This window comes from Xiphophorus maculatus, chromosome 19 (genome assembly GCF_002775205.1).
Source record: "Xiphophorus maculatus strain JP 163 A chromosome 19, X_maculatus-5.0-male, whole genome shotgun sequence".
NCBI classification, from domain to species: domain Eukaryota; kingdom Metazoa; phylum Chordata; class Actinopteri; order Cyprinodontiformes; family Poeciliidae; genus Xiphophorus; species Xiphophorus maculatus.
The window spans coordinates 19,487,993-19,505,752 of NC_036461.1; the positions used below are offsets into that span (position 1 = coordinate 19,487,993).

General features: G+C 38.7%; 1 protein-coding gene across 4 annotated transcripts in view; it reads left to right on the forward strand.

Annotated features, from left to right (window-relative positions):
* Positions 1-17,760, forward strand: part of npas3 (neuronal PAS domain protein 3) — a 268,530-nt gene that overhangs the window by 234,952 nt on the left and 15,818 nt on the right. For all 4 annotated transcript variants that reach the window (XM_023352222.1, XM_023352224.1, XM_023352225.1 and 1 more), the window contains 3 exons: positions 5,211-5,329; positions 6,385-6,578; positions 11,990-12,096. In XM_023352222.1, coding sequence (XP_023207990.1) covers positions 5,211-5,329; positions 6,385-6,578; positions 11,990-12,096 — 420 coding nt within the window. The remainder of the gene's footprint in view (positions 1-5,210; positions 5,330-6,384; positions 6,579-11,989; positions 12,097-17,760) is intronic.

Here is a 17,760-nt window from a genome sequence, read left to right on the forward strand (position 1 = left end):
CCGAATTTTGTACCACAACCAAGCAAAGGTAGTGTAACAATAAAAAACCATTTTATCCTTGAAGGTTTCACCCTACTAGCACTCATTAGGCCATTCTGCATGGTAGAGCAGTGTCAATCTTATTAACCAAAATTATATATGTATGTTGTATATTATTTTGCATATTATTATTCTACTATTTATGTGCTTACCTCAGCCACATAAATGAGGGCCATCATGGTCTAGAGTAAATGCAGACATTTTGGACTCACTCACTGATTGATGAGGTTTCTTTTTACAAACTATTTCTGAGCACCAGTTCTAGCTTTCATAACTGAACATGTCTGAACTTTTTTCTGTCCTTAGGTCCTTTTGCTTTCTCAGTGTTTCCCTCATAAGACACCAGAATATTCGTTGTAGGGACATACAGCGCATCAGTGAAATTGTTGGAAAATGTCGTTTCTGGCTAGTAACAAGCAAGCACTTAAACAGACAGGAGTTATGTCTGTTGGAATTAACCTCAAAAATTTATTTCCATTTTCTATCAATACTATTGATAGTATGTTCAATACTGTACATTTTGGCCTCTAGTTGTCTTTTGTTATCTAGATTTCTTTGAAAATATATGTATATACAGTATATTTATATTTATAGTGTTGAACACTATTTTCTGAACGTGGACATGAGTGTGTGTGCCAACAAAACAGTTGTGGAAATTACGCTATAACTTACTGTTTAACATTGACACATCAGTAGTATAGATTAAACTTTGCTGCCAAACAAAGCTGCTTTTTAAACCATTATTACTGAGTTTGCTTTTGCTGGATGGTTCTTTACACTGATTATCATTGAATGCTTATGAAAATGAAACATGTTCTGTTACCTTCCACATTTACAATATGTTGAATACATACCTTGTATTGCATAGTGAACAATTAGTTGGAACCATTAAGGCCCAGAAGTGATCTCCAAAGGAAATGGAGACACAACAATGGGAAAGTGTGAGGATGAAAGAATGAAGGTATGTAACTGTTTTGTTTGTGCCCTTCAGGATTCTCAGTGTTTGTTCTCTCTTCTTCCATTTGCTTTGGGCCACTGAAATTTACTAAATGACTCATTAATGCGCTACATGTGTCTGCCTTATCTGCTGTATTATAGTCCTCTTGTCAAGCCAATTATATTTGTGTTTTCCCCGCTCTGCCTTAGTGTGTAGGAGCCGCGTTGCACTGCAGTGGTGATGGCAGCCGGTGGAGGAGGTTGTGGTGACCTTGCTATTGGTGGCTTTTGTATCGCACTGCTGCTCCTCCATCACGTTAGCTCGTTAGCTAGTTATCAGTCTGACTCAATGGGCTCCCTGAACCAAGCAGCATTATTAGACTGTTTGACAATGATACGCAGTCCCACTGAGACGTCCCTGCAATCGCATCCACATATGCAAAGAAACCCTCTGCACTGGGTATTGTCCACAGATGAGAGGCGTAGGTGAGTTGTTCTTTTTAATTAATCATTTGTCCTTCAAACGAGGGAAAGTTTCAGTGCCACAGATAATTAAGTCCCAGAGTCGGGCAGCAGTGGAGCCGGCAGCCACCTGCTGCCTTTGTAGCACTAATCTTTGTCTTGTAGGAGCGTTGTCCCCACGGTAACACAAGCCAGGCAAGCAGAATGAGAAACACCTCTGAATCCCCACATGATCTTCATCTTCCCTCTTCCACCTCCGTCCTCTTGTTTTTTTTTAATTCCTCTTGTTTTCCTCTAATTCTCCTCGTCCTCTATCTTTTTATATGGGCCTCGATTTTTGGCTGCTTCCATCCATCTGTCCTCATGTCAGACTTCTCTCTTTACCTAACGCATGTAGAAGTGGTTCAGTTGCAGACAAGGAAATCCTCGTGTAAGAGTGTGCAAATGAATGAGCGTGTGTGCTAATTGAGTTTTCATGAGAAAACAGTTATTGACAAAAAGATAGAAAAAGGACAGTGAGTTCTCCATTTATAATTTGATTCAATGATTTAATTTGCTGTGATATTATTTATTGTCCTTTCCCATACATCTAAATGTGAAGAAATTACATTTTGTGAACCATCAAGTTCGCTCATTCTTAACAACAGCCACAAAATGCAGGCAGAAATGCGATACGCAAAGCCTGTGAGCGCACCCTGGTGGTCAAATCATTATTAGCTGAATTACTCAAAAGACAGGGCTGTGTCGGCCACTTCAGTCATCTGGTATCCTGAGGAATTGTGGGTAATCTCCTTAAGTCCAGTTGTAGGGTCGCGGTGTGGCCTCAGTCCTGTACCAGGCTGTTGCAGGTTTGTGTTCGGCCTGATGACCACTGCAGTATGTGTTCCTCCTCACAACCCGCTTTCCTGTCACATCACTGTCAAATGAAGGCCGGAAAAAACTTAAACAAAAAAGGACAGCTGTAAACGGTATAATGGACAGTCATTGGTGTGATGACGAGCTGAAAGTGCAGGAGCTTCTTAAAGAGACAACAACCCCATTTCAATATGGGGTATTGTATTTTGATATTTACAGCATTTCTATTGCATAGTTACTGGATTATGTTACAAAATGTCTCTATGTGCCTAGAATATAAATTATATGGCCCTTTTAAGACAAGGTACCATTAGCCCACTGCTGTGACATACATTTATTAGTGGTGGTGTAATACAGATGAAATCTCTAGGTTGAGTTGCTTATACTTTTGTCAATATACATAAAAAATGTTAACCAGCTGGAGCTGTTTGGGATAGCTGGATGTCACATTATGGATGTTACATTGCCACATATAGGTGTACCTAAAGTTTTACACCATAGAAAGTGAAGTAAAATCCACCATAGTTTGATGGGGACATTGTCCCTCCATCTGATGGGCCCTTACTGTCCTGAAGCCCTGACAGCTAACTGGCTGATGGTGTTTAGAAGAGAAGCAGCAGAGGAAACAGTGGTGAGAGTTGTTTCCTTTTCTGGTAAATCTCATAATCTTTATTTTTCTTCCTCATTATAAATAGCTCTCTTTCATGAGGCTTTACTTTTTTCTTACTCTCAATCTTTTAGATCCTGCAATACACAATTGTTTGCATTCAGTGTTTTGCGTATCATTACTTTAACTTTCATTTTGTACCTCTTTCTCTTTTGTTTGCCTTTCTTCGTGTCTTAATACACTAGTCCATCTAGTTTATTTATTCCGTTTATTTTTCATGTATTTTCTGTACTTGTCAGATTTTCCCGTCTTTTCTTCCTTCCCTTCCATTACTGCCGCTGCCCCTTCCCTCCACCTCTTCCCACTGCCTTTCTCTCTCTATCACCACCCCCTCTCTGTTTCAAGGACATTTATATTATAAAGGATGAATTTGCATATTAATTCATTTCTTTCAATTTTTCAGATTAGACGTTGTCAACATGTATCAGCAGTGATCAACCAGTGCATCCACCAGAGACCTGGCTGCGTGTCTGTGTGCTTGCTTGCATGTGTAAAATGTTCTTCATCTATTTATTCAGTGGATCCATGCTGGCTGTTGAGGACAAGCAGCAGACTCACAGATCCTGCATGACTCTGATCTTGTATTTCTACCTGCAGAGGCTACATGTTGATGAAGGCAGAGTTCAGGCTGTGCTCTAACAAACACGTAGAACTTATTTCTGCGTTTCTTCTCTATGTTTTCAGATGTGTTGTGACATTTTTTTCAGCTTGAATGTAATAAAAGGCATCAAGCTTATATGGTTTAATAGCAGTTGCAGTTATCCAATAAATCTTCCTGACAGAAATTTTATATTTGTTTATTTCACAAACATGTTTCTGATGTAACTTCTGGATTTTTGAAACCATGTAAAACATTAACTTAGTTTATTACAATCAAAACACTACTTGTCATTTACGCAGGAAAGTAATAAAGTAAAATATCTTTCTCTTAATTTTGATCATAACTTTGTTTTTGGAAGAATTAATAAGCCTAAAAGTAGATTTCCCATCATGCACTGTTCATCCAGTTTTCTCTTTTGTATGTTGATCAAATAAAGTGAAATAAACTCTTAAAGTGAAATTGAAATACTAGTTCATGAAGACTTCAAGAAGCATGATGACATTCAGTTTTCTCATCAACTGCACTTAGACTACAACCTGAAGAACTGCAACAATCACTGACATCTACTGGTCAAGTTAGAGAATTCAGCCTGTCAGAAATGCCATCCATCCACCAGCTGGCAGAAAAAACATAACCTTTGTTTTTTGTTGTTGGTGGTTTCCTTTTCATTTTTTTCTGGGTTTTATTATTCCTTCTCCCAAGTATGTGCTACTATTTTTAGGAGATAATAACTCTGATTCAGTATTTTTGAAAAGTGAAAAATTGTACAACGTTCTTGTCAATAGTGAAAATAGAAACAGATAGTGAGGTTTCTACTTTAATGGAATAAGTTGAAATATGTGTCGAGGAGGTACTCACTTAAACTGCAGTTACATTAAATTGAATGAATTGGACATGTTTGTTTTACTTGGTGTTTTTTTTTTGTTTGTTTCTGGGACTAAGAAGAAGAATTACTTTATTCAGCCCAGCAGGGAAATTATTTCGCAGTTACAGCAAGAATTTTTTATACACAGATTAACACACATGACAGGAGCTGCGTCTGCAGGCAGCCAGCTGAGCCGGCGCCATTTTTGAAGGAGGACATGCAGCAAAGGTCGCCAAGACCGGGAGTCGAACCCGCAACGTCCACGGGTCTAGGGCCTCCAAATGTGGGGCGTGCTAACCCCCTGCGCCAATACACAGCACGCCCAAACAAATATTAGACCACAAAACAAGTTAATGGAAACCGAAACCAATCAGAAGGCAGTGAATAGAATGCAACAAAACCTTTGCTTTTTGGGTGACAAAGTCTTGAACCAAGTCAACATTGTTTATAATAAAACTTGCACACACTCGCCTCTGTTCCATATAAACACCTAAACATTGTCAAACTTAACTTTTAAATTCAAAATATTACTAACTACACAAGCAAAATAATTCTGCCTTACCTCCAGGAGTCATTTAACTTTATGGACCGGTCTGTAGGATCCCTCACAAGTGAGAGAGGCATGTTAATGTTATGTTTGCCCACATCAAAACTACCACTGACTTCAGGACAGGAACCATGTTGGTCAGACTGTGAGGAGCATTTAACCTAAACCCACCAAAGATGTTAACAGCTGTTGGTTAGCTCATTTCTTTTTGCTTATCTTTGTGTTGTTCGTTGTGCAGTGGAGTCCAGCAGTCCCAGCCTCCTGTCTCCTGATAACTCTCTGGAACGATCCTTCTTCATCCGGATGAAGTCCACTCTAACAAAGAGAGGTGTGCACATCAAGTCCTCAGGATATAAAGTAAGAGAATCAGCTAAACTATGCATACAATCATTGAAGGTAACATGATTTCTTTCTTAAGGGGAACATTAAAATTCTTAGACATGTTTGTGGATCTTGATAGTGAGATTGGAATAAAAGGAAAATCCGCAATTACTTGAGACACCCTCTAGAAATACTTCTAACTGCCTATCTTAATAGTTCATACACAATGTATACCTTAATATGCATTAATCTGAGCAGTGAAAAACCACCTCTTCTCCTCTCCTGAAGCTAACATGCACAGTCTTTCTTTTTTCTGTTCTTAATAAATCAGTGGCAAGGCAAATGAATGGCACTGCTCAATTGGCTGCTTTGCAAAGGGCAACACATAGTTGCTTAGTACTGTACAAATAAAGGATTTGCTTCATAATAAAATGTACAAAAAGTTAAAGTTTCCACAGATAGTTTGGAGACCTAAGCAGACTTTCAGTTTCTTAAAAGAACTCCAATCTCAGAACATCTAAGCAGTTTATGTAAATAATAGTTTGTGAATCTTGAAAGTCTGTTGTTATATTTGCAGTAGGCAGTTAATTACACAGAAGCTAATGATTATTTAGACAGAACAGATGTAGAAGGTTGTGTGCCACCAACAGTCGTCCGGTGTGAAACACGTACTGAGAATGGAACATGTAAAGTGTTTCCATGGGAGACTGAAGTCATACAGAAAGAGACTATTACACTATTGCATTTAACTGAATCTCTTTGCAGGAGAAATTACATCTCTTATGTAAAGTATGAGGCAGAGAACATATTCAAGCTGAAACCTGTTCATGTTTGTTCCAACATTAAAGAAAAAAGTGAGTTTATCTTTAAAAAGCTGTGCTTGCTAGTTGACTCTGTTTTCAGGTCATTTTAAAAACAAAAAGTGTTTAAAATGTTCTTTTTTATTTTGTGTTTTTTTTCAATGTTTCGCTGTCAGGTTTACATGGATTCTCCCTCTCCGGCATTTAAAGTAACAAATGTTGGAACCATCCATGTCCACATCCAAAGCTGTCACGCCCTCTGACTGTGACCTGCTGTGTTTTCCCTGTCAGGTGATCCACATCACAGGGCGTCTGCGGATCAGGATGGCTCTGACGCACAGCCGCTCGGTGCCTAATCAGATAATGGGAATGGTGGTGGTAGCTCATGCCCTTCCACCGCCCACAATTAACGAGGTTCGCATCGACTGCCAAATGTTTGTCACCAGAGTCAACATGGATCTCAAGATCGTCTACTGTGAGAACAGGTAGGGGAGAGAAAAATTAACTTCAGGGATTCTTTTGTTTGTGTCAGAGGATAACATAAAAAAATTTAATGGATCTCAACAAATGCATTTAGTCTTTTCAGATCAATTTCTATAAAGTGTTTTCTATATATGTTAACAACAGGACCATAAAGATGTCAGTTTTACCCCCTGCAGAATTTTAGCTCTTTTTAACTCCAATAAATTGGATATTCTTTATGTCATATTTCATGTTTTTTACTAAGGTGGCTCTCTTCAGCAGCTCCTCTTTAAGAATATGTATAACTTATTGGTTGTCCTTGTTGGTTGTCACAAGAACAACCAATGGAGTCACTTGTACTACCTCTAGTAAAAAAAAAAACGGCTGTCACACTGCTGGGTTGTAATGCAAACAAATAAAGAAAACTTGACTGGTATGGATTTTTTAAGAAGTAATAGAATAGAATAGAAATATCCTTCATTGTCTCACAGTAGGAAAATTCATATAAGGAGCAAAATGAAAGGCAAATGAAAGCTTTCGTATTCACACAAAGGTGAATGTGTGAGTATCTAATTCTGTAAGAATTAGACTCGGTACAGAAAAGGCAAATTTACTGCATGAGAAAAACAATAACAGCCGATTGAAATGTGCAACTGAGTAGGATACATTTAAAAATGTACGTTTGCATATAAATTTATGCAAAAAAAACAATTATTTTTTTTCCAGAAAAACAGCTGGTCCTCCATCTTTCCATAAATAAGTCCTTATGCAAGTCCTTGTTTCTAAGTAATCACACAATTATGCTTGGAAAATACGCAACAAAGAAGTTCTGCCGAGATTTTACATGCAGAGAAATCTGCAAAAAATCCCAAACCAAGTGTTGCATGAACAGAATGGTTTTGTCTTTTCTTCCAACTTCCAACTCTGTGAAAGAACTGATTCCTCCTTTGTTGCAAAGTACATAATGACCTTAAGATCTGAATTTGAGAGAAGCTGCTTTGCAAAACAATCTGAAGAAAGTGAGATTAGTGATTAAGAGTAAAAAAAAAAAAGCACAAAGAATGCGTTGGTGACATATTACAGCAGAGCTGCGACCTAAAGTTTTCCTGTCACTTTCATCAGTAAAACTGCCACATAAAATATAAAACCCTGCATAATGCAGCTTGATGCAAACATCTGCTGCATAATTAGGGGTCCAAGAAGGTGGAAGCCAGCAAACACAGCTGCCTTCTATTCATCCGTGGATATGGAACCCTGCTGTAACTCCTGTTTTCTTGATTTTTTTTTTGTTGTTCAGGTTAATGCCTTTAGGCTTATGACCTAAATCTTAACATCAAATGCATTACATAAATGTTATTTTACTTGATATGATTAGAATTCTTGCATAATAACAGATTGTTGCTACACCACAGAAAATGCAAATGCTTCTTACAAAACCTCACCTTGGGGTTACACTTAATGATGGACCTGCACATTTTATGTAGAGATCCAGTCAAATAGTGAAAATGAATATTTTTAAAGCCTCTCAAATTAAAAACTTTATTGCTAGCTCAAACTGTGAACAAAGTTGGACGACTCTCAGACATAATGACAGATATTGAGATTAAATTATCATCCCAAACCAGAAGTCTGGTCCTGGGTTTACACAATATGGAAAACATCCAACACCAGGAAACGCTGCAGTGAGGAGTTATTTATTTTGCAAACATGTTCTTACAATCTGGACATTACATTAACAGTATCTTACATATGTTAATGAATAGTTAAAGTGAACGTGGTTCATGTGGTTATGTGGTCAGCAAACAAATCTGAAATGAACCTAAACCTGAACTTAAAAAACATTAACATTATGGTGATCAGCCCCGTAATACAGAGAGCTGGAGTGGAGAATAGCACCCCTGTCCCTAGCCCTGCCCCTAAATATAATGATGTAATTGCAGTATCAGTTTGAAAATATAATTTTTATTTATGTTTTTGTATAAAAAATGTTTATACTTTCCACAACAATCACTTAAAAAATCATTGTTGGCAGTACAGACTCCATATCCCTCATTTAAATTCATGTTTCCACTGACGTTATGAAAAAAGGTCTTTGGTGATGTTGAGTCACTTTACCATCACCAGAGTCTTTGGCTTCCTCTGCAGACTCTACTGGAACTGTGTCTGGGTCAGAATCAAATCAACTATACATGAATCATTTTTGTTTTTTTAAATCACTTTTAAAATCAATAATTGTTGCACAAGTCAGGTTTTCAGGTTTTCTTTCATCAAAGTCGGGTCCCAAATTATTCATATTATACATTAATTATAGCCAAAGCAACATATTATCTGAACAGAAAGTCACTCCACATCTTGCATTGTTCAATCACTGAGTCATATCTGTTTTTTTGTGCAGAAGTGGGGCAATACTTATAAATCAACATTGCTAACAATCACTAACAGTATTGCAAAAAAGAGCTGCCAGAGTAAAACACTGTGCTAGTTTTCTCACACACACAAATCCCTTATTTCTTAAGTCTACTTTATTAAAATTGCAGGAAATTGAGAGAAATCAAACTGCACTTATGTTTGATATCCGTTATAATGTGTTTCCTAAACATCTTTGGGATTTTATGAAAGGGAGGGTGGGTACAACTTAAGGGAAACACTGAATTTCAAAACATGTAGCATCTGAACATCTATGAGAAGATTTTGTGTCACTGTATCTGGATGGAACGAACTGAATATGGATCTAAAACAATGTCCAAACTTCAACCAGTTTAAAAATAAACACAAAGCTATGATACTCACATTGTACAGGGAACCTTAGCTTTATGTCAGGTTGTTATTTACAGTCATCTGTTTTCTTGTCTTATTGTCTTATTAGTTAGTTTGTAACCATCTTGTTTACATCATATAATTTATTACTGAACAGGCATATGAATATTATAACATGATTTTAATTACAATTTTTTTTATTAATATTGAGTTGTTTGTTCTCCTGTTTCTTTTTAAAACCTGCTTGAAATTAATAAATACAAAAATATGCAAATACATTATATTTTGTTTTGTGACAAACTTCCTGATTACTTAAAGATGTAACAATGTCACAATTTTTAAACTATCCTAAAAATGATTTGACTGTTTTTGCATCTATGTTTCATGGCTTTTTCCAAGGATAAAGAAGTTGTCAGCCTTGTTGGAGCTCCGTATTCATGAGGAATATGACCTAATCCTCCCTGGTTTAACAGTGAAATATGTCTCTGATGGTTCTATCGCCTTCCCTCTGTCCAGATAAAGCAGATAGCCATCAGGATCTTGTGCAGGAGCTAACGCCTTGACTGCAAAGATTCATATCAGGCAAAATAAAAAATAAAAAAAGGAATACCTCCTTCATGTTTTATAATAAAAAGAGCAGGGAAATGATGGTAGACAGATTGCTTTTTTGTGGGTGGAAAAGTGGATACAATGCAGCAGATGATGATATTCACTGTGGAGCGACAGAAATCGCCGCTGTGTTAAAGAGACAAGCGTCGGTTCCATTACAGCTCAATTTTGAGGATAAGTTTCTATGAGAATGAGAAAATGGAAAGATGCTTTTTCTCCAAAGAACAAAATGGGCTGTTATCTGCCGTACAGACATTAGTCGCCCTCAACCATCCTCGATCTGACTAAAACGGGAAATTGTCTGCTCCATTCTGTGGTATTTTTGTTCACATTAATTTTTTTAATGCTGATGAGTGTTAGCCATACCTGAACCTGACTGACTAGTTTCTTGTCCCTTAGTCATAAAGCATTTGTTTTAAATGGGAAATGTGTTTCTTGTGAGACTAGTTGTGTCACGTTCTTGGTGCTATTGAGCTTTACAACATGTCTAAAATAAATTTTAGGTTTTTGTAACCAAGAAATCTATAAGAGTTGTAAATGTGAAACAGAAGGGCCAAATAATTTCATCCTGACACATTTTGTTGAGAAAACAAAATGTATCATTTGAACCAATCATTGATCCCATCTGAGCAGTTATTTCAGAGATTAAACACTAAAGGCAACACAAAGTAAAAAATGAAAAAAGTACCGACTTAATTATAAAACTAATCAATTAAATGGATAAAATAATGCAACAGGTTCAACTTAGATACAATAATTGTGACTCAACATGTTCGTCTTGGAGTAGCTTTACAAATGGTGCTGCTGGAACAAAACGCAGCGTTTAAAAACATTTTTTCTTAATGGGGCCATCAAACTCCTCGCGGACGCGGCCATCCATTTACATGACACATTATCTATACTAAATATATTTCTTGTTGATGCTTTATAATTATTTTAAAACTATCCAAAGGTGAGATAAAAGAATATGATTGAGTTCTGGACGAGACAGTGAAAGACATTGATGTGTTTTTGTTGACACTACGTGTTGTAGTGGATCCTCTTTATGTATCTCATAGTATCAGGGTCAGCCCAGTTATTCCTGCTCAGATCCACTACAACACGTTTCAAATACAACAAAACAGTTTATGCTCAGTTGAGATTTGCTTTGCTTCACAACAGGCTGAATTAATAAGGAGATGTATTACTGTGACAGACAAGTTGCATGTAAAATGACAAGGACACTAAAATGTACCGATTGATTAATGACAAAGAGATTCAGTTTCAGTTGAGCCGGTTAACAACATGCCGCCTCAAGGTACTTTCCAAAAAAGCATCACTTCAATCCATTCACACACACAGTCCAGTTGATCCCAGTTATCAATGCTAGTGCAGTCCAGTTCTGTTCTCTCCTCCCTGCTTGGTGCTGGGTGGTCTTCCTGCCGGGGGTTGGTTGGGGCCCCTGGCCGTCGGGAGTACCGGCTCTGAGGCGTGGCCTGCGTGGCCAAAATACTTCCCAGTTCTGTGTCACTTGCCGCACTGTCCTTTTCTACTTCATGTTCATTTTGAGAGCAGCATGAAGTTATCTTTGACTGCATGACTTTTATTTCTGGGGGATCTCTAAATTAAAACCAGACTCAATACAGGAAACTGCTTCGACATTATGAGATGTGAAAGATTTTTATCAGTTCTTTATTAGTCACACTATTCTGTAATGTTCACACAAAAGTTGGCGTAACATTTTGGCATATACTCAAGGGAACACACAAAAAATAGATTTTAATTTTCCATAAATGTTTTAACCATCCACATAAAAACAGGATTTTTAACATACTTATCTTGCTCATACTCAACAAAATGTTTGATATGTGGTCCTGTTCACTAATGGTTACCTGGGAGACGATCTTTAAACTGAACAACCTTTTGGGAGACATTAGAAAAAATGTCCTCTTTAACTTGAGGTCTGCTTTGGTGTTTTTGTGAAACTAGAAATCAAAAATAAAAACAGCATACATGGTTCTGTTTCTGTGTGTCTGACCTGTGGGTCTTCGTCCTCTTTTCATTTTGCTACTTGTTTACTTTGTTTCAGAATCAGTGACTACATGGACCTGACCCCTGTGGACATTGTAGGGAAGAGGTGCTACCAGTTCATTCATGCGGAAGATGTAGAGGGGATCAGACAGAGTCACCTGGACTGTGAGTACCTTTACCACTTCTGGCCCACCGCAGCCATAAAAACATCTGTCTTTATCATGGCTTTAGCTGTGTTTCTGTAATTCATTTTCACACATTTCTAAAAAAAAAAAAAAAAAAAAAAACAGGATTGAGTATTTCCATGGCAACTGAATCAGCTTTAAATCAGTGTTAATTGTTTTACTGACTGTAAATAATGAGCAAATTGTAGCTAAAAGGTATCTCCAAACCAAAAAACAAACATCTAGCTAGTCTGCCACCCCCAGACACAAGGCACCACCAGAGAAGTGAACGCCGTACGCCCCCACAGAGGAAAAGCACAAGGGCAGCAGCTGCCAGGCCAGAGAGGCACCTTTTCACCATCCACACCGTCTTCCACCAAGCCAAGCCCAGGGGCCAGTTCCCTATGGAATTCAGTTCAAAGGAGGAAGAGCACGTTACCACTCCATTTAGTGAACGAGCCCCAGCAAGGTCGAAAGGGAAAGTACACCTTGGTGCTTCAGGGCCTCTGTCCTGCAATTCTTAGATGCCTCCCTGGTCAAACACACTTCAAATAAACATTTTAATTACCTCTTCAGTGTAGTCAAGTGTTCCAGAGTACTGCTAATGACTTCATTATTTGACCCAGTGTGTTGAATCAGAGACACATCTAAAAGTTTCAGGACACTGGCCCTGGAGGTTGGAGCTGGCCATCCCTGCCATAAGCCCAAAGCATGTCCAGGACCTATTCACCACCTGACAGCCAACTTTTTAAATGAAGAAGGTAAAGTTTGAGCAATAGACTTGTTTGAACATCAAATAAACCCTTATGATTAAACCAAACATCACTTTAGACATGCATAGAACCAAAAACCTTTGTAACAGAACAAGGCTTAGGAAGTGAACGCAGCCGTTCAGTCGGTGTTGGCCACACTTTTAAATATTAACTTAACATTAACACCTGCCTCGTTTAGCTCGACACTGCTTTTCTCAGTGGAGGATGATTGTCTACAGCCAGGCAATTTTCATCAAGACATATGTCACGGCCAAACATTAGCTATTGGGTAAGTTTTAAAACTTCAACAGTCTACCACGCCTCCAGGAAGCAATTGTTCTCGATAGGCGAAGGTCCAGCTGCTCTAAAAGAAGCAAAGTGTATAACAAAGGGCGCTAGTTTTTACCAGAGTTAGAGGTAGGGCTAAGCTACAGCAATATAAAACCTCAAAAAGAATTGTACAGGTACTGGACTGAAAGGTTTGAGAGAGTATGAAGAGCTTTGTGTTGTTTAGAACACCTGCTCAGCCAGAAAAATAAACTCATATCCAGGGCAGTCGGCTTAAAGAATAATGGCACAAAATATTTGAGATCTTACGGTCAGTCGGCCCAGCTCCAGTTCTATGTATATTGATGGAAAAACGGACTGCTTGAAGCAACTGAAAAGAAGTTCAGCACTCATGGTGTAACAGTGGCTGAGGAGGATTCCTGTAACTAGTGGGTTGCCAATTTGGACCCCTGCTCTGTCCATCATAGTCACTATGCTGTTGTGTACCTGGACAGGACACTTCACCTCCATTCCATGCCATGGTGATCATACGGCCTGGTGGCACCATCTGAGTGGCAGTAAGTAAATATCCTTTGTACTGCCTGGCAGAGGAATATTATTGCAGCCGTGTTTCTGTTTTTGAAAGTTTAAGGCCTCTTACAGACTGTGCTCCTCTCTCGTACCTTTGCTAAGTTTTCTCTCAGCTGCAGCTCTACAATCTTATTACTGCTGTCAGTAGGCACAATGCACCCAGTGACACGGACACACATGTGCAGACTGTGGGTTTGCTGTGCCTTTTAGAGTCTGTCTGGATGATTTGCAGCACTGTGTTTGTTGCAGCAGTCAGATCTTTACAGTGGCAGTAAAAGCTGAGGAGGCATTCAGAGCAGTGCAGCGTTTCACGGTTCGTCTGATGCAGTCAGGGTGTTTAGGCAGAACGCCAAATAATAACAAGCACACTGCAAGGACAACTGGCCTGATGGTAGTCAAATGTTGACAGTACCTGTCAGATTCTTTCATATGCTAGACCCTGTGTCTGATTATTGTGACACAGAGAAAGCATTCCTTCTTGTCTTCAAGGGATAGTTCAGGTTTTTTGAAGTAGGGTCGTGTGAGGAACATGAAGTGTTTCTTAAAGGTGTTTTTAGAAGCTGTGCGCTTTGCTGTAGCGTCCAGACAAGCTTTCAAAATATTCTCCAGGTTTTGTTATTTATTGCACAATTAAAACATCTGCAAAGATTAAAAATGCTACTGTGTTGAGTTGTCACAATACATATTGTCTAAGAAATAGATCGTTACTGTGTAATGTTGATTTTGAATGATTCCTTGTGTTTTGGTTAGAAACCTTTACAATCCGAAGAGCCATTTCTCCTCTCACTCCAACAGAGTAAAACGTATTTACAGCTCCTGATGTTGCATGACATTTTGAAAAAGAGCCATTTATTATTTATAATAATTACCTATTGTAGGTTTGTTTCGGTCACTCTTAAAGAACCACCATTTTATTTCTTTGTTTAGGTTTTTAAATAAAGAGAAACATGAAGATCGATATTTGTTCTTGGTTAGTATTTGTGGAAATTGATGTAAAAAAATTAGCTAAAAATATTTACTGAATAATTGAATGCATTTACTCAATGAAAAATCTAATATGACCTGAATTTGTTATATATATATATTTAAAAACGAATTCATTTTTAAATATATTTAAACGGTCGTTTTTAGAAGTTTTAGCCTGTTTCTAAAGATGCAAAGAGAAACATGACTAAAATTGTGTGTGTGGTTGTTTGTCCTGTGCATCTGGATGCAACAAGACATTAATTGTACATTTCTGAAAGTTCTGTATGACGAGACAGTTGAGTTAGGTGGTGGATCTTCCCTGTGCTCGGGCAGAAGACCAGCTGTCTTTGGAGACATAGTCCGACCTTTGACCCCGATAAAGCCTCTCACTGCTGTCGGCTGCTGCCCAGTAACCTTAGGACAGCATCTGTAAGAGAATAAAGAACAAAAGAACAAACAGCTTCCTCCTCCCAGGCCACATTCTCTCCTTTACGTGTAGCAAGATGAGCACCAACGATGTGACAAGTAAGACAAAGAAAGCTTTACTTCCTGGCTTCTCCATCCTGCCTGGTCTGGGATCTGTTGGAAATGTAACAATGAAGCTTTGGTTTGTGCTGGGCTGGCCTTATTCTTGACTGAGGAGAGTTGAGGTCAGGATGTTTCACCAATTACATGTTAACCCTGGTGAAACCAGCAACATAACCCTCCACTGTTTGGCCATTCTCTGTGGCCTCCTGATCACTAAATGTTACTAAAAACATGAAGATGAGTGGAAACGAAAGTTTAAAAAAGCAGATGTTGGTAAGCTCCACATCATGGCTGTCCTTTGTGAACTTTCCTTCACCACATGAAGCGACGTTCCCACCACATTCCCACCACATTCCCACCACCCTACTGGGAACACTTCATCGAGCTCTGCTGGCAGCTTTTTTATGCTTTTTGTAGTGACGCGCAATATATCGGCACCAACATTGGTATCGGCCGAGATGAGTCTATTTTTAACATATCAGTATCGGCCTCATAAATAAAACTAGGTCAATATTAACAACCAATATTTATTTCCATATTCAGTCCTAAAATCTCAGTAAAATAATATATGGTTTCTTTCAAAATAGTAATCATTTTTAACTGACAACCTGATGACAATCCAGCATCGAATACCAATACATTTCCTTCCTGGGTTTTAGATTTTGAGCGAGGGTGTATGATATACAGTATGTCCAACACAAAGAAGTGACATGCTGAAACTTTCTGTCATTTTTTTTTACCAAAGTTTTTGAGCTCCAAACATTCTGAGTGGTAATCAGGTAAGAACTTTACACTGGCCTTGAAGGGTCAGACAGAATGAGGTGGGTTAGATTAGAATGTGTAAAACACACACAAAAAACGGTGTGCAGTAGTGAGGCAGATGATTCCTCGCTGCGGTGAGGACGGGAGGTCAGGAAGGCGAGCTGGCTGCCAGCAGTTTAAACGACTTGGTTTTAGAGGAGCATATTCTAATAAAGCACCTTCAGTCACCCCGGCTGCTCGCTTTATTCAGCTTCTTTCAAAATTCATTTCTTTGTGAAAAGCCGGCTTTGAGAAACAGGGGTTGCAGGAAGGGGTCTATGTCTCTTCTTTTTTCCCTTTAACCAAGCCCAGCCGGTGGAGTGTTGGTGATGTTGCTGTGAAAGATGGCTTTTTGTTCCAGGACCGTTTGATTTGGTGATTTATTAGCATGCCAGCGATACTCTAGAGCCTGGTTCTAAAGCAGATAACAACTAAACCTTTTCAGCAGACCTTATGAACCTGTCTGCCTAACTGGATAATGACAGATATGATTTCTGGGGAAGGTATCACTTTTATATCTCCTTTGTCTTTTTAAACTCTCAAAAAGTCCAAAGCCAGGTTTTCTGATCCACTTAGTGTCTTTATCTCAGCATGATTAGTAATAATTATGAAGATTCCTCCAGTAGGAGGAGAAATTCCACATTTTTTGTCAGGTACCATAAGAGATATCTTCTGGCCTTCATGTACAGCTCTAAATGACAGACCCTTCACTTGCTGCATTGTTGCACTCATGATGATTGATAAAGTGTATCACCATAGAAATGAAAGTATTTTCATCCCCTCTGCTGGTCTGTTTGTGAACCAGATTGTGTCCAACAGTAACCATTGTCTCTGGGTGCTTCATTATTAAAAATTGTAATAGAAAAGACGTTGTGTGGCACAGCGATTAGAGTGGGCACCGCGTTCAGAGAGGCTACAGACCTCAACGCCACCGTCCTGAGTTCAAGTCCCATCCTCAGTACCTTGTGGCTCATGCCTTCCCTGTTTTCTCTGCCCCTTTTCTGTCGGATTAATTTCAAATAAAAGCCACAGGAGCCGAAAAAAAGTCTTAAAAAATGGCTGTAGAAAGTAATTGCACACCTGTTAATGTAAACAAAAGAATAGTAATGAAATTTTGTGATGGACTAGCAACCTGTCCAGGATGACCTCTCACCCGTTGACCGCTTAAGGTAGGCACAAGCACCTCTCGCAACCCCAGTAGGGATGAGTGGGTTGGTTGGTCGGACGGAATAATAAAATTTTATTTTAATGCACTATATGTGTAAATCTCAAAGTGCTGCAGAATTACAATAAAAACATTAACAATATAAAAACAATAAAAACTCATTTAACACATGGTGAAACTGCTGGTTTCTTACCCACTGTCATGAAGTGCGGTGCGGTGTTGGTGGTGAGGCAGACGCAGCGGACCCAGGTCAGATGAATTATGATGATTTTAATGGTAAAGCACAGTCCAAACAACGAGCAGCAGGCACATGGACACACTGATCACGATCGGACTAGACATTGACAACGACAAGACATTGACAAGGACCCGACGAGGAACAAGGAACACAGGTGGAGTTAAATACACTGGAGGGTAATCACAGAAACGAGACACACCTGGGAACAATCAAGGGGAGGACAGGACAACGAAGAGACTCAAGGACAAGGAAAACTCTAAATAAACACAGAAAAACACAGATCCTGACACCCATAGACCCATAAACTAACACTTTGTTGCAACATCTTTCAACTGAATTCCAGCATTCAGTTTTCTG